Source organism: Echiichthys vipera, assembly GCF_963691815.1.
Source record: "Echiichthys vipera genome assembly, chromosome: 13".
Lineage (NCBI taxonomy): Eukaryota > Metazoa > Chordata > Actinopteri > Perciformes > Trachinidae > Echiichthys > Echiichthys vipera.
The window spans coordinates 4,592,671-4,610,686 of record NC_139838.1 but is presented as its reverse complement, the minus strand read 5'-3'; the positions used below and the strand labels follow the sequence as shown (position 1 = coordinate 4,610,686).

At 40.0% G+C, this 18,016-nt stretch overlaps 1 protein-coding gene across 4 annotated transcripts in view; it reads right to left on the bottom strand.

Annotated features, from left to right (window-relative positions):
- Positions 1-18,016, bottom strand: part of phf14 (PHD finger protein 14) — a 121,582-nt gene that overhangs the window by 66,660 nt on the left and 36,906 nt on the right. For 2 of the 4 annotated variants that reach the window (XM_083925916.1, XM_083925919.1), the window contains exons 12-14: positions 12,585-12,691; positions 12,131-12,262; positions 5,567-5,729 (exon numbers count right to left, since the gene is read on the bottom strand). In XM_083925916.1, coding sequence (XP_083782042.1) covers positions 5,567-5,729; positions 12,131-12,262; positions 12,585-12,691 — 402 coding nt within the window. The remainder of the gene's footprint in view (positions 1-5,566; positions 5,730-12,130; positions 12,263-12,584; positions 12,692-18,016) is intronic. The other 2 variants (XM_083925918.1, XM_083925917.1) reach the window with 2 other exon arrangements.

The window sequence follows — 18,016 nt, the reverse complement described above, 5'->3', positions numbered from 1 at the left end:
TATCAGTTCTCTGAGTGTCCACTAGGAGGAGTTTGCACAATAGAGTAGTTTCTCATTGACCACCACGTTAAACAGAGCAATTTCACAGCATAATTAAACCTATTTAAGAGTCTAACAATAATCAAACTGTGACAAGCATCAGCTGCTTGATAACGAGCAAATCATTAGAATCAGTGTGTTAGAGCAGAGAGAAACCTAAAACATGCAGGACAGTGGCCCTACAGGACTGGAATTGCCTATCCCTGTTCTAGTCTGTATGTTTAGGTCATATCTCCACGACAACACTGAGGTTTTTTTTTATTTTATTGGAGGTTAAAGTTTATGAATAGTTAGGGTCGTGGCCTCTTGAGTGACACCTAGTCTCTGGCCCTCACTTCTCCTCGGAGGTAAACGTCAGCCAGATGGACGTATCTCCCTCCCCTCAACGTCACATACATGCCCCTTTTTGGTAAGAGGAAATGAGGCGGAGTGAAAGTCTGACAAGATGGAGACTCCCGTAGGAGAGGACAATTGGATCAAGTTGAGAGAACGGACCTCGATGGAGACGCTACGTCCATTTTTTAAACAGTTTAAAGGTTTTTCCCAATCTTGAAGACCCACGAGAAAAAAGCATCTAAAGCCTTACAGATTTGAATCAATTGTCAACATTATGAATCTAGCTTCAAACCATTTGGTATTTCCCTAATACTGAATTTATATTTCTTTGCAGAATGCCAACTAGACTTGCAAAGTTTAATCGATAATCTATTAGTTGTTTTGTTATTAAATTAATTAAGTGACCTTTTAAAGTAAAAAACTTTTTTTCACATATTGGGATGAGAGCCATGAGGAGGCAATCCCAACCCTGTTTCTGTATACCGTTAAATCTGACATTAGCTTCAGTTCCTATTTTTTCATAATTAAAGGTAATAAGGATTCTTTTGTAATTAAAGATGTTAAGGTATGGACATTTAAAAAAGGGGTAGGACTGTAAAAGTATTTTGCTTCTTCCTACTTCCTTCTGAACAACAATAGTTATTTAAGAGTATTTATCTATTTTACTTATTCTTGCTTTTTCTTCTTTTAAAGACATTTTATATATGATTACAGTTTTATCCTCTGGCTAAACCTGTCCCAATATACAGATAGACACCTGACTGTTGTTTTAAGACGGACTTAAAACATGTGAACCTGGCCTTCAACTCCTTAATACGTTGGGGCTGAGATTTGTGCTAAATCTTTTCGAGATTGTAGCTTAATGTTTATTTATTTTATTATTATTTATTTAAACCAGTGTTAATTGTGGAGGCCTGTTGCGTTGTTACCTCACAAAGTTGCAGGCTGAGATCCTAGTCCTTTTGAGTTTCAGCTGGTTCTGCTTTTTTTTTAATATTTCTCTGAGCCATTTCAATTTAACTCTAAATTTACAATTGTGTCTAAAGACAATGTCTCTGCAGGGCGGAGAGGCACATTAAAAAAACACATTTGAAGTGTTGCTTTGTTTACAGAAATCTGAGGGTTTCTGGTTTACGTAACAACACAGACCAATTTGAAACATTTTTTTCTATTATTTCCCAGCTTTCTCCCTGCTGTTATCTCTTGCCTCTCATCAAACAAAGTGATACAACAAAGGATAACAACAACTTTTTGTCAGCCCCTAAAACAGAGATGTTTGGAAACGCTGCTGAGCCCATTTAAGTTTGAAAACTCTGTGGTTGTCTTTGAGTCTGGACGGGCAGAAACGGAGACCTTTAGAAATGATGATGCAGACAGCCACGTCAGTCAGTCTAAAGCAGTGTTTCTACCAAAGATTCTCTATACAGAAGATACCACACTTCAGGAAGCACCAATGGAATGATATTCCTGTCTCCTAAGTGGGCTTTGCTTGGTTTGAAAGTGTAGTGAACTGAAATTGATCACCTTGTTGACAGTGTTGCAGGCTTACTACGAAAAACACTCTACTCTGTTCCTGTAAAAAAGAATACAATGAAACAGGAAGTTAGCTCCATTGTATAATGGTTCCATTTGCCTCGGCTTATGGAAATCGGAGCTGGGAATGACGCCTAACCTGAGTTATCAGCGTTTCCGTTACAATGTCGGAAAAAAAACCCCACTGAAACTACCAGGCTACAAATGGCGTTGTTAGCCTGGCCTGCTTTGTAGTTTGCATATACACATGAAAAATGTAAATCCCACTATGACAGCATTTCCATATATATATATATATATCTAACAATAATATGTATATGACTTATTGTGACAAAAAAAAGTAAAAGTGTTAATAAAAGGATTATTACAGAAGCTTCTTTACTGTCTACAACCGGGGCAGCAATCTTAAAATGTCACCTTAGGGGTTGTGTGGGTTGCCCGACTTTCCGAGTCGGAAATCTGACCTCAGGGGTCGTTCCAGTCGAAAGTTCTGACTCGGAGCTCAGAAATCCTGACTTCCGAGAACAACTGGAACGCACCATAACTCACGAACCCATGAATTAAAACAAGATTAGAAGACATTCAAATGTATTTCTGGGTAAAGCAGCAAATATAAGAGATTTTATCAGTGGGTCATATGATCAATCACCATTTTTTTAACTCACTCTTTGATAGATAATAACTTAAAAGACAATTAACTAGATAAAAATCTTACGGATTATATCTTTAAAGAAATATTACCTTTAGTTAGCACTCCCGCAAAAGATTAATATGTCTTCATCAGCAGGTTATGTACCACAGTCTTTTAAAGTAGCTGCAATTAAACCTCTTCTTAAAAAGCCCAGTCTTGATCCAGAGGTTCTGGCCAACTATAGACCTATATCAAACCTTTCTTTTCTCTCCAAGATCCTCGAGAAATTAGTTGCCAATCAGCTGGGTGACCTTTTACATAATAATGAGTTATTTGAGGACTTCCAGTCAGGATTTAGAGCGAATCATAGCACTGAGACAGCACTGGTAAAAATTACTTAATACCAAAATTATTAAAAATAACGACCTAACTTTGCTGGTTTAAGTCGTATTTATCAGATCGATCTAAGTTTGTACATGTTAATGACAAATACGCCATGTACACTAAAGTTCCACAGGGTTCTGTCCTTGGACTGATTCTTTTCCCCTTATAAATGCTTCCAATAGGAAATATTATAAGGACGCACTCCATCCATTAACTTTCATTGTTATGCTGATGATACCCAATTATATTTATCATCAAACCAGAAGAAACCGATCAGTTAGCTAAACTTCAAATGTGCATTGAGGAAATAAAAAAGTGAATGAATGAATGAATTAAATTTAGACAAAACTGAAGTAATTGTACTTGGCCCCGAAGGCCTCTGAAACTCAATAGCTAACAATATTGTTACTCTGGATGATGTTGTGTTGCCCTCCAGCACCACAGTAAGGATCTGGGTGTTATTTTTGATCAGGATATGTCCTTCGATTCTCACATAAAACTAACGACAAGGACTGCTTATTTTACCTGCGTGACATTGCAAAAATTAGGAACATTGTGTCTCAGAAAGATGCAAAAAAACTAGTCCATGCATTTGTTACTTCTAGACTGGACTATTGCTACTCCTTATTATCAGGCTGCTCCAATAAGTCTGTTAAGAGTCTCCAGTTGGTCCAAAATGCTTCAGCTCATGTGCTAACTAAAACAAATCGAAGGGAACATATTTCTCCTGTACTAGCTTCTTTGCACTGGCTACCTGTAAAATCTAGAATAGAATTTAAAATCCTTCTCCTTACCTACAAAGCTCTTATTGGTCAGGCTCCGTCTTATCTTAAAGAGCTCATAGTACCGCATTACCAGACTAGATCGCTGCGCTCTGAGAATGCAGGGCTACTTGTCATTCCTAGAGTCTCCAAAAGTAGAATGGGAGGCAGAGCCTTCAGCTACCAAGCTCCTCTCCTTTGGAACCAACTCCCAAGTGTTATTTGGGAGGCAGACACTGTCCCCATATTTAAGAGTAAACTCAAAACTTTCCTCTTATACTTTCCTTTGTCCCCACTTATAGTTAGGGCTGACCATCCCTTAGTTATGCTGCTATAGGCCTAGTCTGCTGGGGGGAAACTACTGTTCCTGTGATGCTCTGAGCTGCTCTCCACTTGTTATGGGAAAACACCCCATCTGTATCATTCATGTCCCATTAATTCATGTTACTAACTTCACTTCTTCCCCAAAGTCGTTTTTGCTTTCTCATCTCTCAGGTCTCTGCTGATGCCTGCTGGCGTGGTCCTGCTTTACACTTCCTGCAGCTATTATTACTATTATTCATATATATTATCATTAGTTTTATCAATGATAATATTCCCAACCATAAAACATTGTCAGTTTCAAGACAGATGTCCGTGAAGGGAAGGATTTTGTTGCCGCTCTGTGTACAAGATTGCTGGATAAATACTTGGAGGAGTTGTTGGGTCTTTGTAAATCATAAATAAGTCATAGAGTGTGGTCTTTACTTAGCCTTTATGTACAATGTTTTGAGGTAACTTTGGTTATGATTTGGCACAATTCAATTCAATTCAATTGAAATTGAATTATACCACCCATTCCCATTCTTTTCTAGAGATCATTTTCCAGGACTTTTTCCAGGACATTTCAGTGATGATCAAGCGAAGACCTGCTTTACAAAAATAAATAAGAATCACGCTGTACTAATGCGCACCATTCAGTGGTATTTTAGCTAGAGTTGTCATTTGAGTTGCCTAAAATGCTGGATCAGTCTCCCAACAATCGGATATTGCATAATTTAACTCCAAAAAGAATCTACTTTAAAGTAGTTTCACATGGATAAAATGGACATTTTCCCAAAAGAATATTCTAGAACAGCAGCATACACAGCAAGTTTGCACAATGTAACTGCCTTTACAAAATACTTGTCCATAAACCATTTGAACGTTAATATGATCCTGAACATAACTCCGCCCTATCAGATGTAATGCTATCTGTTTTGGCTCTGATAGATAAAGTACCTCCTAAAGTAGTTCATTCTCAGTTAAAGGAAAATCGGAGAATGATGAAATTATGTTCTAGGACAGCACAAGATTTTCCAGGAGACATTTCTCTCATTTTCAATGTGTTTTGCATGACTGGAAAATTGGTCAATTATTTTCCTGATCTTCCAGGATAGATAGGAACCCTGTTATACCCGTGTTACTTTCAGGAACACTTTCACCTTTTTGTCAGCTCAAGGTAATAAATCTCTGCTCTTACTTTACACCCTTTCACCATTCTTCGTTTGTAGTATTTTCTGAACTTTCATTTATACAGCCATGAATTTACAGAATTGCCCAATGTACGTGAATGGCCGCAAATACACATTTATGTGTGTTTTACTACTGTCTCCTGTAACAAAAGTCCTTGTTACAAATGTTTATTCCGTGCTCATGAACACAGTATCACCATGTGAAGCTTTCTGATAACGTTAAGGAGAGCGTGGGGTTAATGAGCACTCAAGTTAATTATTTGTAATCAATGCAGATCAATCGATAAGCCAACACTGACAACACCAACATTTTCATTATTTTTGTACTAGGTGTTGTTTGAAATACATTTACTGTTCACATTTGCAATTTCCAGTGTGTCGATACACACCGTGCCTCTCACTTGATGTTTCTTGGGCTCTGGGGACATCTCCTGTGGGATGAATTTGATTGGTCCTTTGATCTGCCTCCTGGACCTCTTGGTGCCGTCTGGTAGCGTCTCCATGGCGATATCAGCCTCATCGCTGCTGGCCTGGTCACACTCTGAGCATTGCCTGAGGAGAAGGAAGAGAACTCCTTTTACCTAACTGTATTGATTTTACTATCACAGACCAAAATCTTTAGTCTTTACTGTAAAAACTACATATACACAAAAAACATGGTTTTAGAGCTTATTCTCCTCAAAAGGGTAAAAAGGTAAGAGACACAAAAGGGCTGAGAGACAAAAAAAAATGATTATAAAGATGTTTTGGACTTCTTTCAAATAAAGAATTGATTTTGCAAATTCAAATAACCAATGTCTTCTTCTGAGCAGCAGCAGCAGCTTGTCAAAACTTTTCTTTTTTTGTCCTATTTCTTAACATTGAAAAGAGGGAGGTTATCAGTTTCTCCCGGTTTCCCACTTTACGCTAAGCTAGGCTTACTACATCCTGACTCCAGCTCTGTGCTAGGGAACAGAGTCAATAAGCAGGTGGATCCTCCCGACATGCGGCCTTTTAGAGGCTACTGAGCTCATATTTAAGGGTTGAGTATGTAGAATCTTTATCAAAAAAAAAAAAAAAAAAAATACACCCACAGGGCGTTTTGAAGGGTATGGGATGAAAGTATTGCTTTTCCATAAAAACAAATATTTAGTCTGAATTAATATTTTGACTTTTCTGTCCCGTTCTGTTTCCAATGTAGCAGCCAATAGCGTTTGGCGTTGCTGGTTGCCAGGGTTGTCTGTTATTGGGTGCAGCTACTGTAGGCTGGCACTGGGTGAAATGGGGTTTGCCAATCCTGCAGCTGCTACGGTGCCTCAGTGAAGGGGGCGTTATTTATCCCAGCAGCTGAGTGAGCGGAGACGGGCAAAAGCCAGAGTCAATATAGGCCAAGCATTCACTCCATGGACTGACAGAAAAGAGAGAAACGCCATTAAAACGCACGCCAAAATGGCTACGTTTATCCTTGATCACTAACATCACTTTCATGTTTACTTGGCTGTAACGGCTAAAGGCTAATGCTAACTGTCAGTCGAACTCTCTGCAGTACTTTTATGGTGCGATTTTCCAGAGGGGATGGGTTCAAACAGGCTGAAACAGATTCCAGTCTCCTGTAGGCTACTGGGAAACAAACCTGGCAACCCGAATGTAGGAATTATTTTTTGTTGTTGCGACTACGATCTTAAGACACTAGATGGCGGTGTTCTGCTCATTCTCCATATTAGACCTTTAAAGCTAGAATAAAGATACTGTTACCATATTAACAAGGCGACCTCAGGAATCCATTCGTACCAACCATGACATGTTATCTTGTCAGGTATTGGCCGCAGCCTGATAGAAACGTCATCAACGTTGGCAATGCTCCATTCACACATGGGCTCAATCAGCCTTAGTGTACTATAGAGCTGGAGGGTACACCTCTGCTTGATGTTCAGTCTGACTGAATCAGAACGCGGGGTAATGTCTAGATCACTGTTTCACAAACTTTTTATGGTGACCCACTTTATTAAAATGATAATCCATTGCGACCCAACTCACAATAACACTAACCTGTAGATTGTGAGAACAGTGAATTTGGGCATAAATATCCATTCCTGGACATTTTTTTACTGCTACTTCCTGATATCATCTAGAACTGATAAACTAGCCATTTGGGAGGGATCAGTGTTGTTGAAAGCAAAGCCTATAAACATGTTAAACACTTTAAACATGAGACTGAGTAATAATGTGTTCAGGCTGAGTTAACAGGCTCTTATGTCTATTTCCTCTCATCAGTAAAACAATATAACCGACACATAAATGAAACCAAATATGTGCATACTCCTTTCTTTCCTTTCATCAGTGGAATAAAATACAAATTAGGGATGGGACAATAATTGTTTTTATTGTGGATTGCAATTAAAAAAACACTCACCAAATGACTTACTAAAAACTGCAGTTTTTCCTCTAACTGCAACATAAATTTAGCCACAGCCCATTTCAATTGTACAGTTTTATTCGGCGACCCAACTCTAATCTCCTGTGACCCACGTATAGGTCACGACCAAGCCCCCACCACAGTGACTTCCTGGTTGATCCAGTAAGGAAGTGCCCAAAACTGCAGTTCTCTGAGTGTCCACTAGAGGCAGGTTTCATAATAGAGCAGTTTCTCATTGAACCCCATGTTAAACAGGCCGTTTTCACAACATAATTAAACCTGTCTAAAGCCTGGGACAAAAAGCATTCTAGTCTGTATGTTTAGGTCATATCTCCATGACAACACTGAGGGGGATGTTTCTTTTTGTATCAGGCTAGTTTTTTATTTTATTGGAGGTTAAAGTTTATGAATAATTAGGGGCAGCGGCCTCTTGAGTGACAGCTAGCTTCTGACCCTCACTTCTCCTCGGAGGTATACATCAGCCAGATGGACGTATCTCCCGACCCCCGATGTCACATACATGCCCTTTTTTGGTAAGAGGAAATGAGGAGGAGTCAAAGTCTGACAAGATGGCGACTCCCGTAGGCGAGGACGATTGGATCAAGTTGAGAGAACAGACACCAATGGTGCTACACCCATTTTTTAGACAGTCTCTGGGAATGACTGGTACAGATGATTTCAGGTTTGCAGTGCATGTGTGAAATGTGCTTGAGTGTTATCACTGACTGGATTATCACTGTGTTCTGGTGGTTCCCATTTATACACAAGAGCAGTATGACACTACTACAACCGCAAAATGAAGAGAAATGGAGGTGAACTCCCTTAGTTCCTGGCATTATTTCATTTTAAAAAAAAAGTCCAAACCCAAACCTCAGAAGTCCTTGCCAATACACCGCCCTATTAATAATACTGATATTTACTGCCTCAAGTCAAAGTAGACCTGAGAGGCAAGCAGCCTCTGCTGTTTGTTGTACAAACGAGCACATTAGACTGTAGTCTCTTTGGCTTTCTGTACATGCACAACCGTGTAATTAGTTATGACTCTGCATCCACACACTTATCATTCAAACACTATCTTATTTTCAGCCAATGAAGCAAAAGAGCTCCATGCTGAAAATGAATGCTAAATTAATTACTCGAGTTACACACAGATTGTGTTAGACAAACAAACATGTCCTATTGTAACAGCAGCTGCGTCTTGTCATTTCTTTTATTTGTCAAAGAAAGAGAAAAAGCTTCTCTGTTTCTTCAGTGAAAGAAGCATTTCACCAAAGGACAGCATATCTTACAACTATAATACGTGAAGAAACAGATGCACTAAATCTCCTCTCTAGATAAGGAACTGCAGTCACAGAGAGAACAGACTGTGACATTTTCACCATCTCAGCATCTGTCATCTGATAATCCTGCTGCACCGACTGGCCTCAAATGTCACGACTAATGTGAAAAAAAACCTCACTTGTGATCCTAAAGTGGTACTACTCCTAACAGACAGACAGAGTATGAATATGAAAAAGAAATCCCTGTTCATAGTCACATAATGAAAATGTTTTCGGAACTTAGTATCAGGTAGGATTGACAAAAGTATTCTGTTTTCTTTAAGTATCAATTTTGTATTTATGAAAAAAAGGATAAGCAGTATGCTATACACAAAGACAGCCCTACAGAGTGCTTAACCTGTATCCGTCCCCCCTTGGTAACCTAAACAGGACCATTTGAGTGGATGAGCTTGTTGGCAACTAAACTGTAGAGTTGCAAAGAGAAATTATTTTTCCTTAACTTTGTACGGAAGTTACGATTCCAAAAAGTTCAACTTCAGCAAGAAACAGCCAATCACTGAGCTTACAACTCTGTTAGTGGTGCTGCCAACACCTAACCTGACTCCTCCAGATGGATTGATTCTCATTTTCTCAGCAGATCCATCTGGGAACTCTGGTTTGGAGATCTTTTGGGAAGGGGAGAAAATACTGGTTGTTGATTGGATGAACCATCCGTCTATCACCAACATACGGGCCAAATCTACCAATCAGATCAACAAAGCGTATGACGTACTAACAATGTTAGCAAAGCTCAGAAAGGAAACAACATGTTGGTAAAGGATATTTTCCGTTTGTGTAACGTGAATTTATGGATAAAAGGCACAATTTCAGGTGTCCGGTCCATATTCCAATAGAAGGATCCAGAGAAAAAAGAGTTAGTGAGCAGCTTGCTTCATAGCTGCACTCATCTCATCCCCGGAAGCCGCCATGTTGTTTGTAAATCCTCCTCAAAACCAATGCTGATTGGTTCAGCCTCTTGGCAAACTTACTCCAAATTTTCTCCGCCGCATGAGACCATCCTGAGCTCGCGAGGCTAGCTAACACCAGGCACGGGAAAGGATTATAGTGTTGAAAAATACTGAAAAACAACATTCTGTAATTTGAAATTAATTCAACAACTATGTCACCAGGCTTTGTTCTTAACTGCACCAACAAAGAATGTTTGAATTCACGTCCACCTAGTATATTCATTGGTTATTGTAGTGTTTAGACCCGTGCACCATGACAAACTTGAAAAAATGTTTTCTCATAAATTAAGTTGAAATAATGACAATATGTTTATTTGGGAGACACTACTTACAATAAGAGCACTCAAACTAAAAAGGAGCAACACCTAGATATCACCTAAAATTGAGAAAGGGATCATTTTAAATAAATAACTAAAGCATGTTTACTGCTTAAGTCCAAGTTTTTTTTTCTTTTTAGGTGCTAGAAAGGGTTGTTGAGATGCCGTCTCAAAACTAATGCCCACAACATAAACCTCTACCGTCTAATATTATCCAGGAGAGTCCACTTAAAGAGAAATTGGACCAAAAGACTTGGTCAGTGTTCCCAGATGCAAATGTATACATAGTTTCTCCTGTTCGTACAGTAGCATCCAGCCCATCTCACAGCACTGTAGCAAATGTCACAGTGCAGCTTCTGTGTGCAGAGCATGTGAGATGAGCAGAGCGGTGAGAAAAGCTGCGTTGTATTGTAGTTTCAACCCAAGCCTGGTATTATAGAATAGTACAGCCTTATGCCTTCTCAGCTTTCCTAAAAGAACCCAATGAACTCTGTCGTTGATCTTGTCAAAACAGACGATTTTGGACACAAAATAGTGTGGAGTAGATACACACAGATGCATTCTCATCATTCTCATGTGAACGGGACCGAAGATAAGGCGGCGCTCCACCTTTAAAAAATAAATGCACTTTGTGCTCCATCTTAAATCCTCCACTCCTGGAAAACACACCTTTTACTGGTGCCTTGTAGTCTGTAACGTGTGTGGCACATTCTGTTGGGCTTTTTGCCAAGATGATTAACACAAGGGCAAATCTATTTTTTAAGATAGGACGATAGTTGCACAAACTATTTTTTTTTATCATTTAATGACTATTGAAAGATCCGAAGATCAGGACTCATCCCTAGTGTAGCCCTATATGCCTCATCATCAAGAAGGGGACACTTCCCGTGATGACAGCTCTAATGCCAGTCTGATGCATCAGAAACCCCTCAGCTAACGTTAGCACAGACAACGCTCCTGAGGGACTGTCATTAGCTGATGGATCATTATTGTTTCTGTGTTTTTGAAAATATGGAGAAAAACCACTCTATGTTTAACTGTTTATTTTATGCCAAGGATATTATTATGAATATTTATACAATGTTAGGTTTCCACTTTTCTTGACTATACCGTACTAAGCACTGTTTTATTTTTTATAATATATTAAGTCATATATCAACATATCAACATGGGTTCGACTCCACCTGGCCCTTTGCTGCATGTCTCCCTCTCTCTCTCTTACCCCATTTCTAATCTGTCATATCTAACAAAAACTGCCCAAAAAAATCTTTAAAAAAAAAAAATCCCTGTGAACTAATCATTCTCTGTTGTGCTTTATTTTTCTAATGCAATCGGTTTCCTAAATTCTACTGAGTTAATACAACCGTTCAGTGAAGTCAGGATAACTTGGCTTACTTAAATTACTTAAAAGTTGTAATTCCAGCGGTCGGGTTGCCAGGTTTGTTGCCGAGTGTGTCAGCGATCAGCAGTATTTAACGTTAGCCAGTCTTCAACGGGGAGTATTTCTTTGAGTGCTGTGTAATCCATTAGCTATCTCTCAACTTGAAATGATTCCTTGTTTCTGTAGCAGAGGCGTTTGACTGACAGTTACCATTAGCGGTTAGCGTTAGCCGTTACAGCTAAGTAAACATTTAGCTTACCGATCAAGGAAAAAACGTAGCCATTCGGGCGTGCATTTGAATTCAATTCAACTCCATTTCACCCATCGAAAGCCTACAGTAGCTACGCCGAACAACGCCCAACTCTATTGGCTGCTACAATGTAAACAGAATAAAGATTCTACATATTTAACCTTTAACAGGTAGTTATAAATAAATTAAACTTAAGACTAATAGTTATATTCACTTACCTTTTGTCAGTGCTATCTGTTTCCTAGATTCTTTTAAGTGAAGTCAACTTGTAAAATTTAACAGGGTATGAGTCCACACAATAGCTGTGTCTCCATGTCTCTCACCAGTAGCTGTTCTTTGTCTTCTTGGGCATGCGTGTCAGCGGGGGCTCCAGGCAGCCCAGGTGATAGTAGAGCTTACAGGTGTCACAAAGCACCAGCAGATGTTGGTCTTGGTTCTTCTTACAGATGCCACAGCTGCAGGAAAATGTGAAATCGTGTGAAAAAAAGGCTGCTTATTGGTTATTTAGTCCAAAAAGTGTGGTCTGAGAAAATCTTCGATATGTTTGTCTCACCATGTAAATAGGGATCATACAGATGTAAGCTCACACACTCAACTTTAAATGGTGTAAAAAAAAAAGATGGATGTCTGCGATACAACACACATCTCTGCCCCTGGTATTTAATGATATTTAAAACAAGTGCACCCTGGTTTCACTGTCTTTTCTTTATCATTTAACCTTTATCTTTTATTCTTTCCTTTCCTTCGTTAGCATCTCTCAGGACGCTGTGTGTTTACCTGTAGAGGATTGCTGGCAGGCTGGATGACTTCCCAGGGGTTCCTCCCTCCTTCTTGCTGGGCTTCCTCTCTTTTGGGGCTTTCAGAACAGCTGGGGTGTTCAGCTTCTGCCCAAAAACAAATGGGCACAAATGTTTTCACGTTACAGCTATGAGCATTAACATTCTTCCCAAAAACAGTGACCCCGTCCCTGCCGACACCCTTACAGTGTCCTAAGTAACCCACAGAACCAATAGTAAGACCACTATATCAGTGAGCCAATATTATCAACTCATCTATTGGTATCAGCGTTGGCATGTGGCGGCTGTGGTCAGTTGGTAGAGCGGTTCGGCCAATGTCTTAAGGGTCGGCGGTTCAATGACCACCCTGCCCTACTGGTGTCATGGGCGTTGTGTCCTTGGGCAAGGCACTTCACCCACCTTGCCTCATGTGAATGTGTATGACTGCTGTATGTTTGAGGAGGGGGACAGAGGGCACTATCATTTTTGTGCTCACACATGCCAATGTAACATGGTTAGAGATTACGATATATAATTCAAAAGTGAGTCATATCAGGCAACATTTCTTTTTTTTTTATCATGGTATATGAAAAATATCTTCACATTCTGTGGATGACGATTCCACATGTTTCCATTTTGGTCAGCTGACTCAGCTAAACATATATGTATTGCTAACTATGCCAGCTTTTCACTGTTGTTAAAGTCTGTTCCAGTCAGATGGTCATCGTCATTTAACAAAAGTGCCTGACCAATGCTAGATTTTTAAGGCCGATACTAAGCCTCCACCACAGCGACTTCCTGGTTGATTCAATCAGGAAGTGCCAAAAACTGCAGTTCTCTGAGTGTCCACTAGGGGCAGGTTTCATAATAGCTCAGTTTCTCATCGACCCCCATGTTAAACAGGCCGTTTTCACAGCATAATTAAACCTGATCAAGGCCTTGGACAAAAAACATTCTAGTTTAGCTCATATTTTTTGTACCAGGCTAGTTTTTATTTTATTGGAGGTTAAAGTTTATGAATAATTGGGGGCGTGGTCTCTTGATTGACTGCTAGCCTCAGGCCCTCACTTCACCTCGGAGGTATGCGTCAGCCAGATGGACGTACGCCCCTCCCCCCAATGTCACATACATGCCCTTTTCTGGTAAGAGGAAATGAGGTGGAGTCAAAGTTTGACAAGATGGAGACTCCAGTAGGAGAGTACGATTGGATCAAGTTGAGAGAACGGACCCCGACGGGTATGCTACATCCATTTTTTATACAGTCTATAGCGAATACTGATAAAAAGAAATCTGATAAAAATATGGTGAAATGAATTTGAATGGATTTGTATATTCAAAATAAAGCTGATCATAATCTGATGAACTTTACTGAACTTTGCAGTGTTTTGTCCACATCAGTCCGCCTCCTTAATGACCATAAGGCTCTAAAGTGCAGCATGAGTGCAGCATGAGTGAATGTGAAACATTGTTTGATCATACTTTTACATTTCTATTTAATTTGGAGTGTGATGGATAAAATCACATCAGATTTTGCATGGTCAGAGTTACACGATGCTTGGGATTCATGTTTATTTGTACTATGTTCAAAATGTGAAAACTTGAATAAAATCAAATCATATAGCCGGGGTCATCCTAAACAAGGTTAAATTGAACATTTCAGCAAAGCTGTGAAAGAAAGGATTTCAGGGGAGTTTAAACATGAGGACATGGTCTGTGTGTAAGGGTGTTTTTTTAAGGTGATTTTCCTTAAAAAAACAACAAAAAAAACTTGAACAATAAAATGACTAGATTTTCCATTGAACCTTTCAGCAAACCACTGAAGGAAAACATTTAGTCATTGAATTAATGAGAGTTTAAAAAGGAGGATATCTTTCATGTGTTATACAGTAATACATTTGAGTTGACTTCCCTTGTCATATTACTTCTTCAACCTGTAAGAGGTCAGGGGCTGTGAGTCAACACTTAGAGTTGACAGTCCTGGTTCTGAGTGGGTCAAGCCAATATCAAGCGTTCTATACTCCCTGTTGAACTCTCAAGCAAGTCTCAAATTTCAAATGTTTACAACTCTCCACCCCCCACCACCATGAGCTCCGCTCTCCAATCGAGTGCGCGTCAGTGCCTGTGTCCCGTGTCTTCTATTATCAATAAACAGCATAGAGTACATGCTACATAGAGGTAGGCTGGCTAACTTACCCGTAGATAGCAACTGCTAACATAATTTAGTGTATGCCTAGCTTGAGGCGTGTGCCTGTGATATTGTAACATGCATGGATCTGTGCCGTGTGCACAAACTGTGCTGAGTGGACAGGATGATACGGGCGCTGTCGATTTTTGCAAAACAAACAACAAGTTCTAGGTGCACGCAGAGGCGCGTTTTTATTCTAAAACTGGATGATTTATGTTGTTCTATCGTAGCAGAGTGTCAGCTTCAGTGACTATGATCAAACAAATGTTGCCGACTAGGAATTTAAGCTCACCAACATTATTGTTTTAAATCAGGACCTCCAGTATTTGGATCAAGTAGCTCCTCAAAAATGAGGTGGGCAGAATTAAAAGGAACATTGTGTCATTTACCCAATATCAAAATACTTGGATTGGGGCAAAAGAAACTTGATTGTGAAAATCCTAATTAAAACACAGATTTTTTTTTTCTTAGTCCATTGTGAGGTCTGGGGATTACCCAAAGTAACCAGAACGCTATTTCTGAACATTCTCCAAAGTTATCTTCTAACGCTGGGAGCACCACAACTGGACTTCCATTAATCTCTAATAATGGGGTGAAGGCAGAAATAAGATGAATCCCAAGCCATGGCCAAAATAAAACCAAAACTATCTGCACTGCTGGGTGCCACCAAAGGGAAAAAGAAAATGTTCTTTTGTAATTTGGGCGAGCTAACCTCTTAAACCTGGTGTCACAGATATAATGAAGTGTCATTCTGTTATCACACAGGCTTATGTTTGCCTTAAATTGAGAAACTCAATTTGGTGGATAGAATAGGGAAAACATTTTGGGGGCAGCTGCCATCTGTTTGATAGTACAGCCCAAAGACAGCTAAGGGAGTGGTTTGTTCGTCCAATCAGGTTTAGGAAGAGTTTATTTTGTTGTTGAAGTAAAAGACTGGAAAAGTTGTGAAATTCTAAAAGAAAACACCTAGTGGACCATCTCACAATGATTGAGGTTAACAGACAACAGGTTAGTAACACGATTGGGTAAAAAAAGTCTTTCTGAAGTAAAAATGAGGAGGGGTTCACCACTCTGTGAAAGACTGCACAGGCAAATAGTGATGCAATTGAGGAACAATGTTTCTCAATGTAAAATCAAGTTAAGTTAACGAGTCAAGTAAATTGTATTTAATTGCACTTTCTGAATAGTGTCAGATCCCAACAGTAGTCATTTAAAGGATCTCTTTCCTATAGAACAGCTCACTTGTTGAAAGATGGATGGATGCTCCACTGCTAACGGGGGGGGGGGGGGGGGGGGGTTGAGAAGATGATTCACTCCTTAGCAAGAATGGGAAAATATTCCACTTTAAAAATGACAGCATCTGGCCTCCTCAGTTCCCAAACACTCACAGTGTTGTTAAAAGAAGAGGTGAAGCAACAGAGTGGTAAACGTGACCCTGTCCAAAGTGTTTTCAAACATGAGGCTGGCATCAAAATTCCAAATGAGGATATCATTTACAAAAACTAAGAAAAACATGTCTCTGTTTGAACAAATGTTGTCTTCTTTTTTTATTTCCATTTTAAACAGCGTCCCAACTTTTGGAAACAGGGGTTGTACTACAGTATATAATATTTCATGACAATTTCTATCGGTCAATTGTATCAATAGAGAGCCATGAAATATCAAATGTGCAATAGCCCCGTGTTCATACATATCAGATTCATACTCTGTTGAGACATAATGTCAGATAGCTGGACAGCACTAAGGGACAAACGGAACATGGAAAATAACGTATGTGATGGTGAACAAAATGTCACACATCGATGCATATTTATCCACAGAAATTACAATTTTATTAATAACACGTTTCCATGACTATTCCAAAATTTTCAGAATTAAACTAATTCCATGACTTTTCCAGGCCTGGAAAATTAAATTTTGAAATTCCAACCCCCACACCTTACCCCAGAGAGAAAAGTGAGATTGCTGATTGATAGGCTGTTTCTGAAGTCAGAGTTAGGGTTACCCACAAGTGAGCTTTTATTGAACACCTGCTTTGTGCAGGCTGAGAGTTTAGTCCAAATAAAGTGTTATCCAAAGCAGAGTTCCCTCACAGCAAAGTTGTGAGGAGAAATGAAGGGAACATGTTGTATGTGGCAGGTGAAAAGCAGAAGCAGACAGCCCGTTTATTCTCCCCTGTATCTCAGGTGCATTGCTGCCGCGCAGGTTAATTAGAAAACTTATCTCGTAGGGACTGAGTCTGTCACTAAACAGACAAGGTTTTCCCTGAGGAAGCTCTAATCTGGGCACACTCGCTCTGCCCGCAGCGCAGAGGGAGCGTCCCCGCAGGGAGGCCTGATAGATGGGGGCGGACAGGGTGACCAAAGCCCAAGGGGCTCTTGGGGCTATCTCCTCAACCTGGGCTGCAGTCTTCCTGCATCTGACCATGAGGTTTGACTCTACTGCTGATATGGAGCAGTTTCAAGATTGTTAACATGCTTTATCAGACAGATGGAGAAGTTTAAAGGTAGAGATTATAAATAGTGAGTGGAAACAGCTTAACGCTCATCTGTGTACCTGGCTGTCAGGCTTCCTGCCACACGGCTCTGTCCTCGAGGGAATACTGAAAACATCCAAACATTACAGTGCAGGAGCACTGGGCACTATCTGTCACAGCAAAATAACACATATCAAGCTGTGGCACAAAAAGCCAAGTAATGCAAAGGCAAGTAATATTAAAGCTGCAAGTAGTGATGAATGGAACCTCCCACGCGGCGCGCTTCGGGGGAGCCGGTCTGACCCCTGCAGGCGCAGACACTATGCTGTGTGGCCGCAGGCGATTCATCGCAATTTTCTCACAACTTCCTACGTCTACTGTGAGGCGCTAGAGAATGAACACTGTTGCGTATGAACTAAAGACCACTAAGTAAATTTCATGTAAATTGAATGATGTCATATCAGGCTGACTACCTATTCCCAATTAGCGGCGCTGTGTCTGTTAGTCAATATTGGCATGTGGTTGTCCTCAGGACCTGGCCTTAGCAAACATGAGACATTAGCTGCAGATGTATGCTGAAGTTCCAACAACTTCCTGTTTATGCAAAATGCTCAAATGGCCACCACAACACAAAAAAAAAAGCACTAAGCATTTTGTTGCTCTGTATGGAGTGTAGACCACACGCATTTATATGAAAAACAGGTGATGTTCGTCATGTGAGGCTGACTTCTTGCTGCCCTATAGGTGGCGCACTGGTTGGCCTAACTTTGGC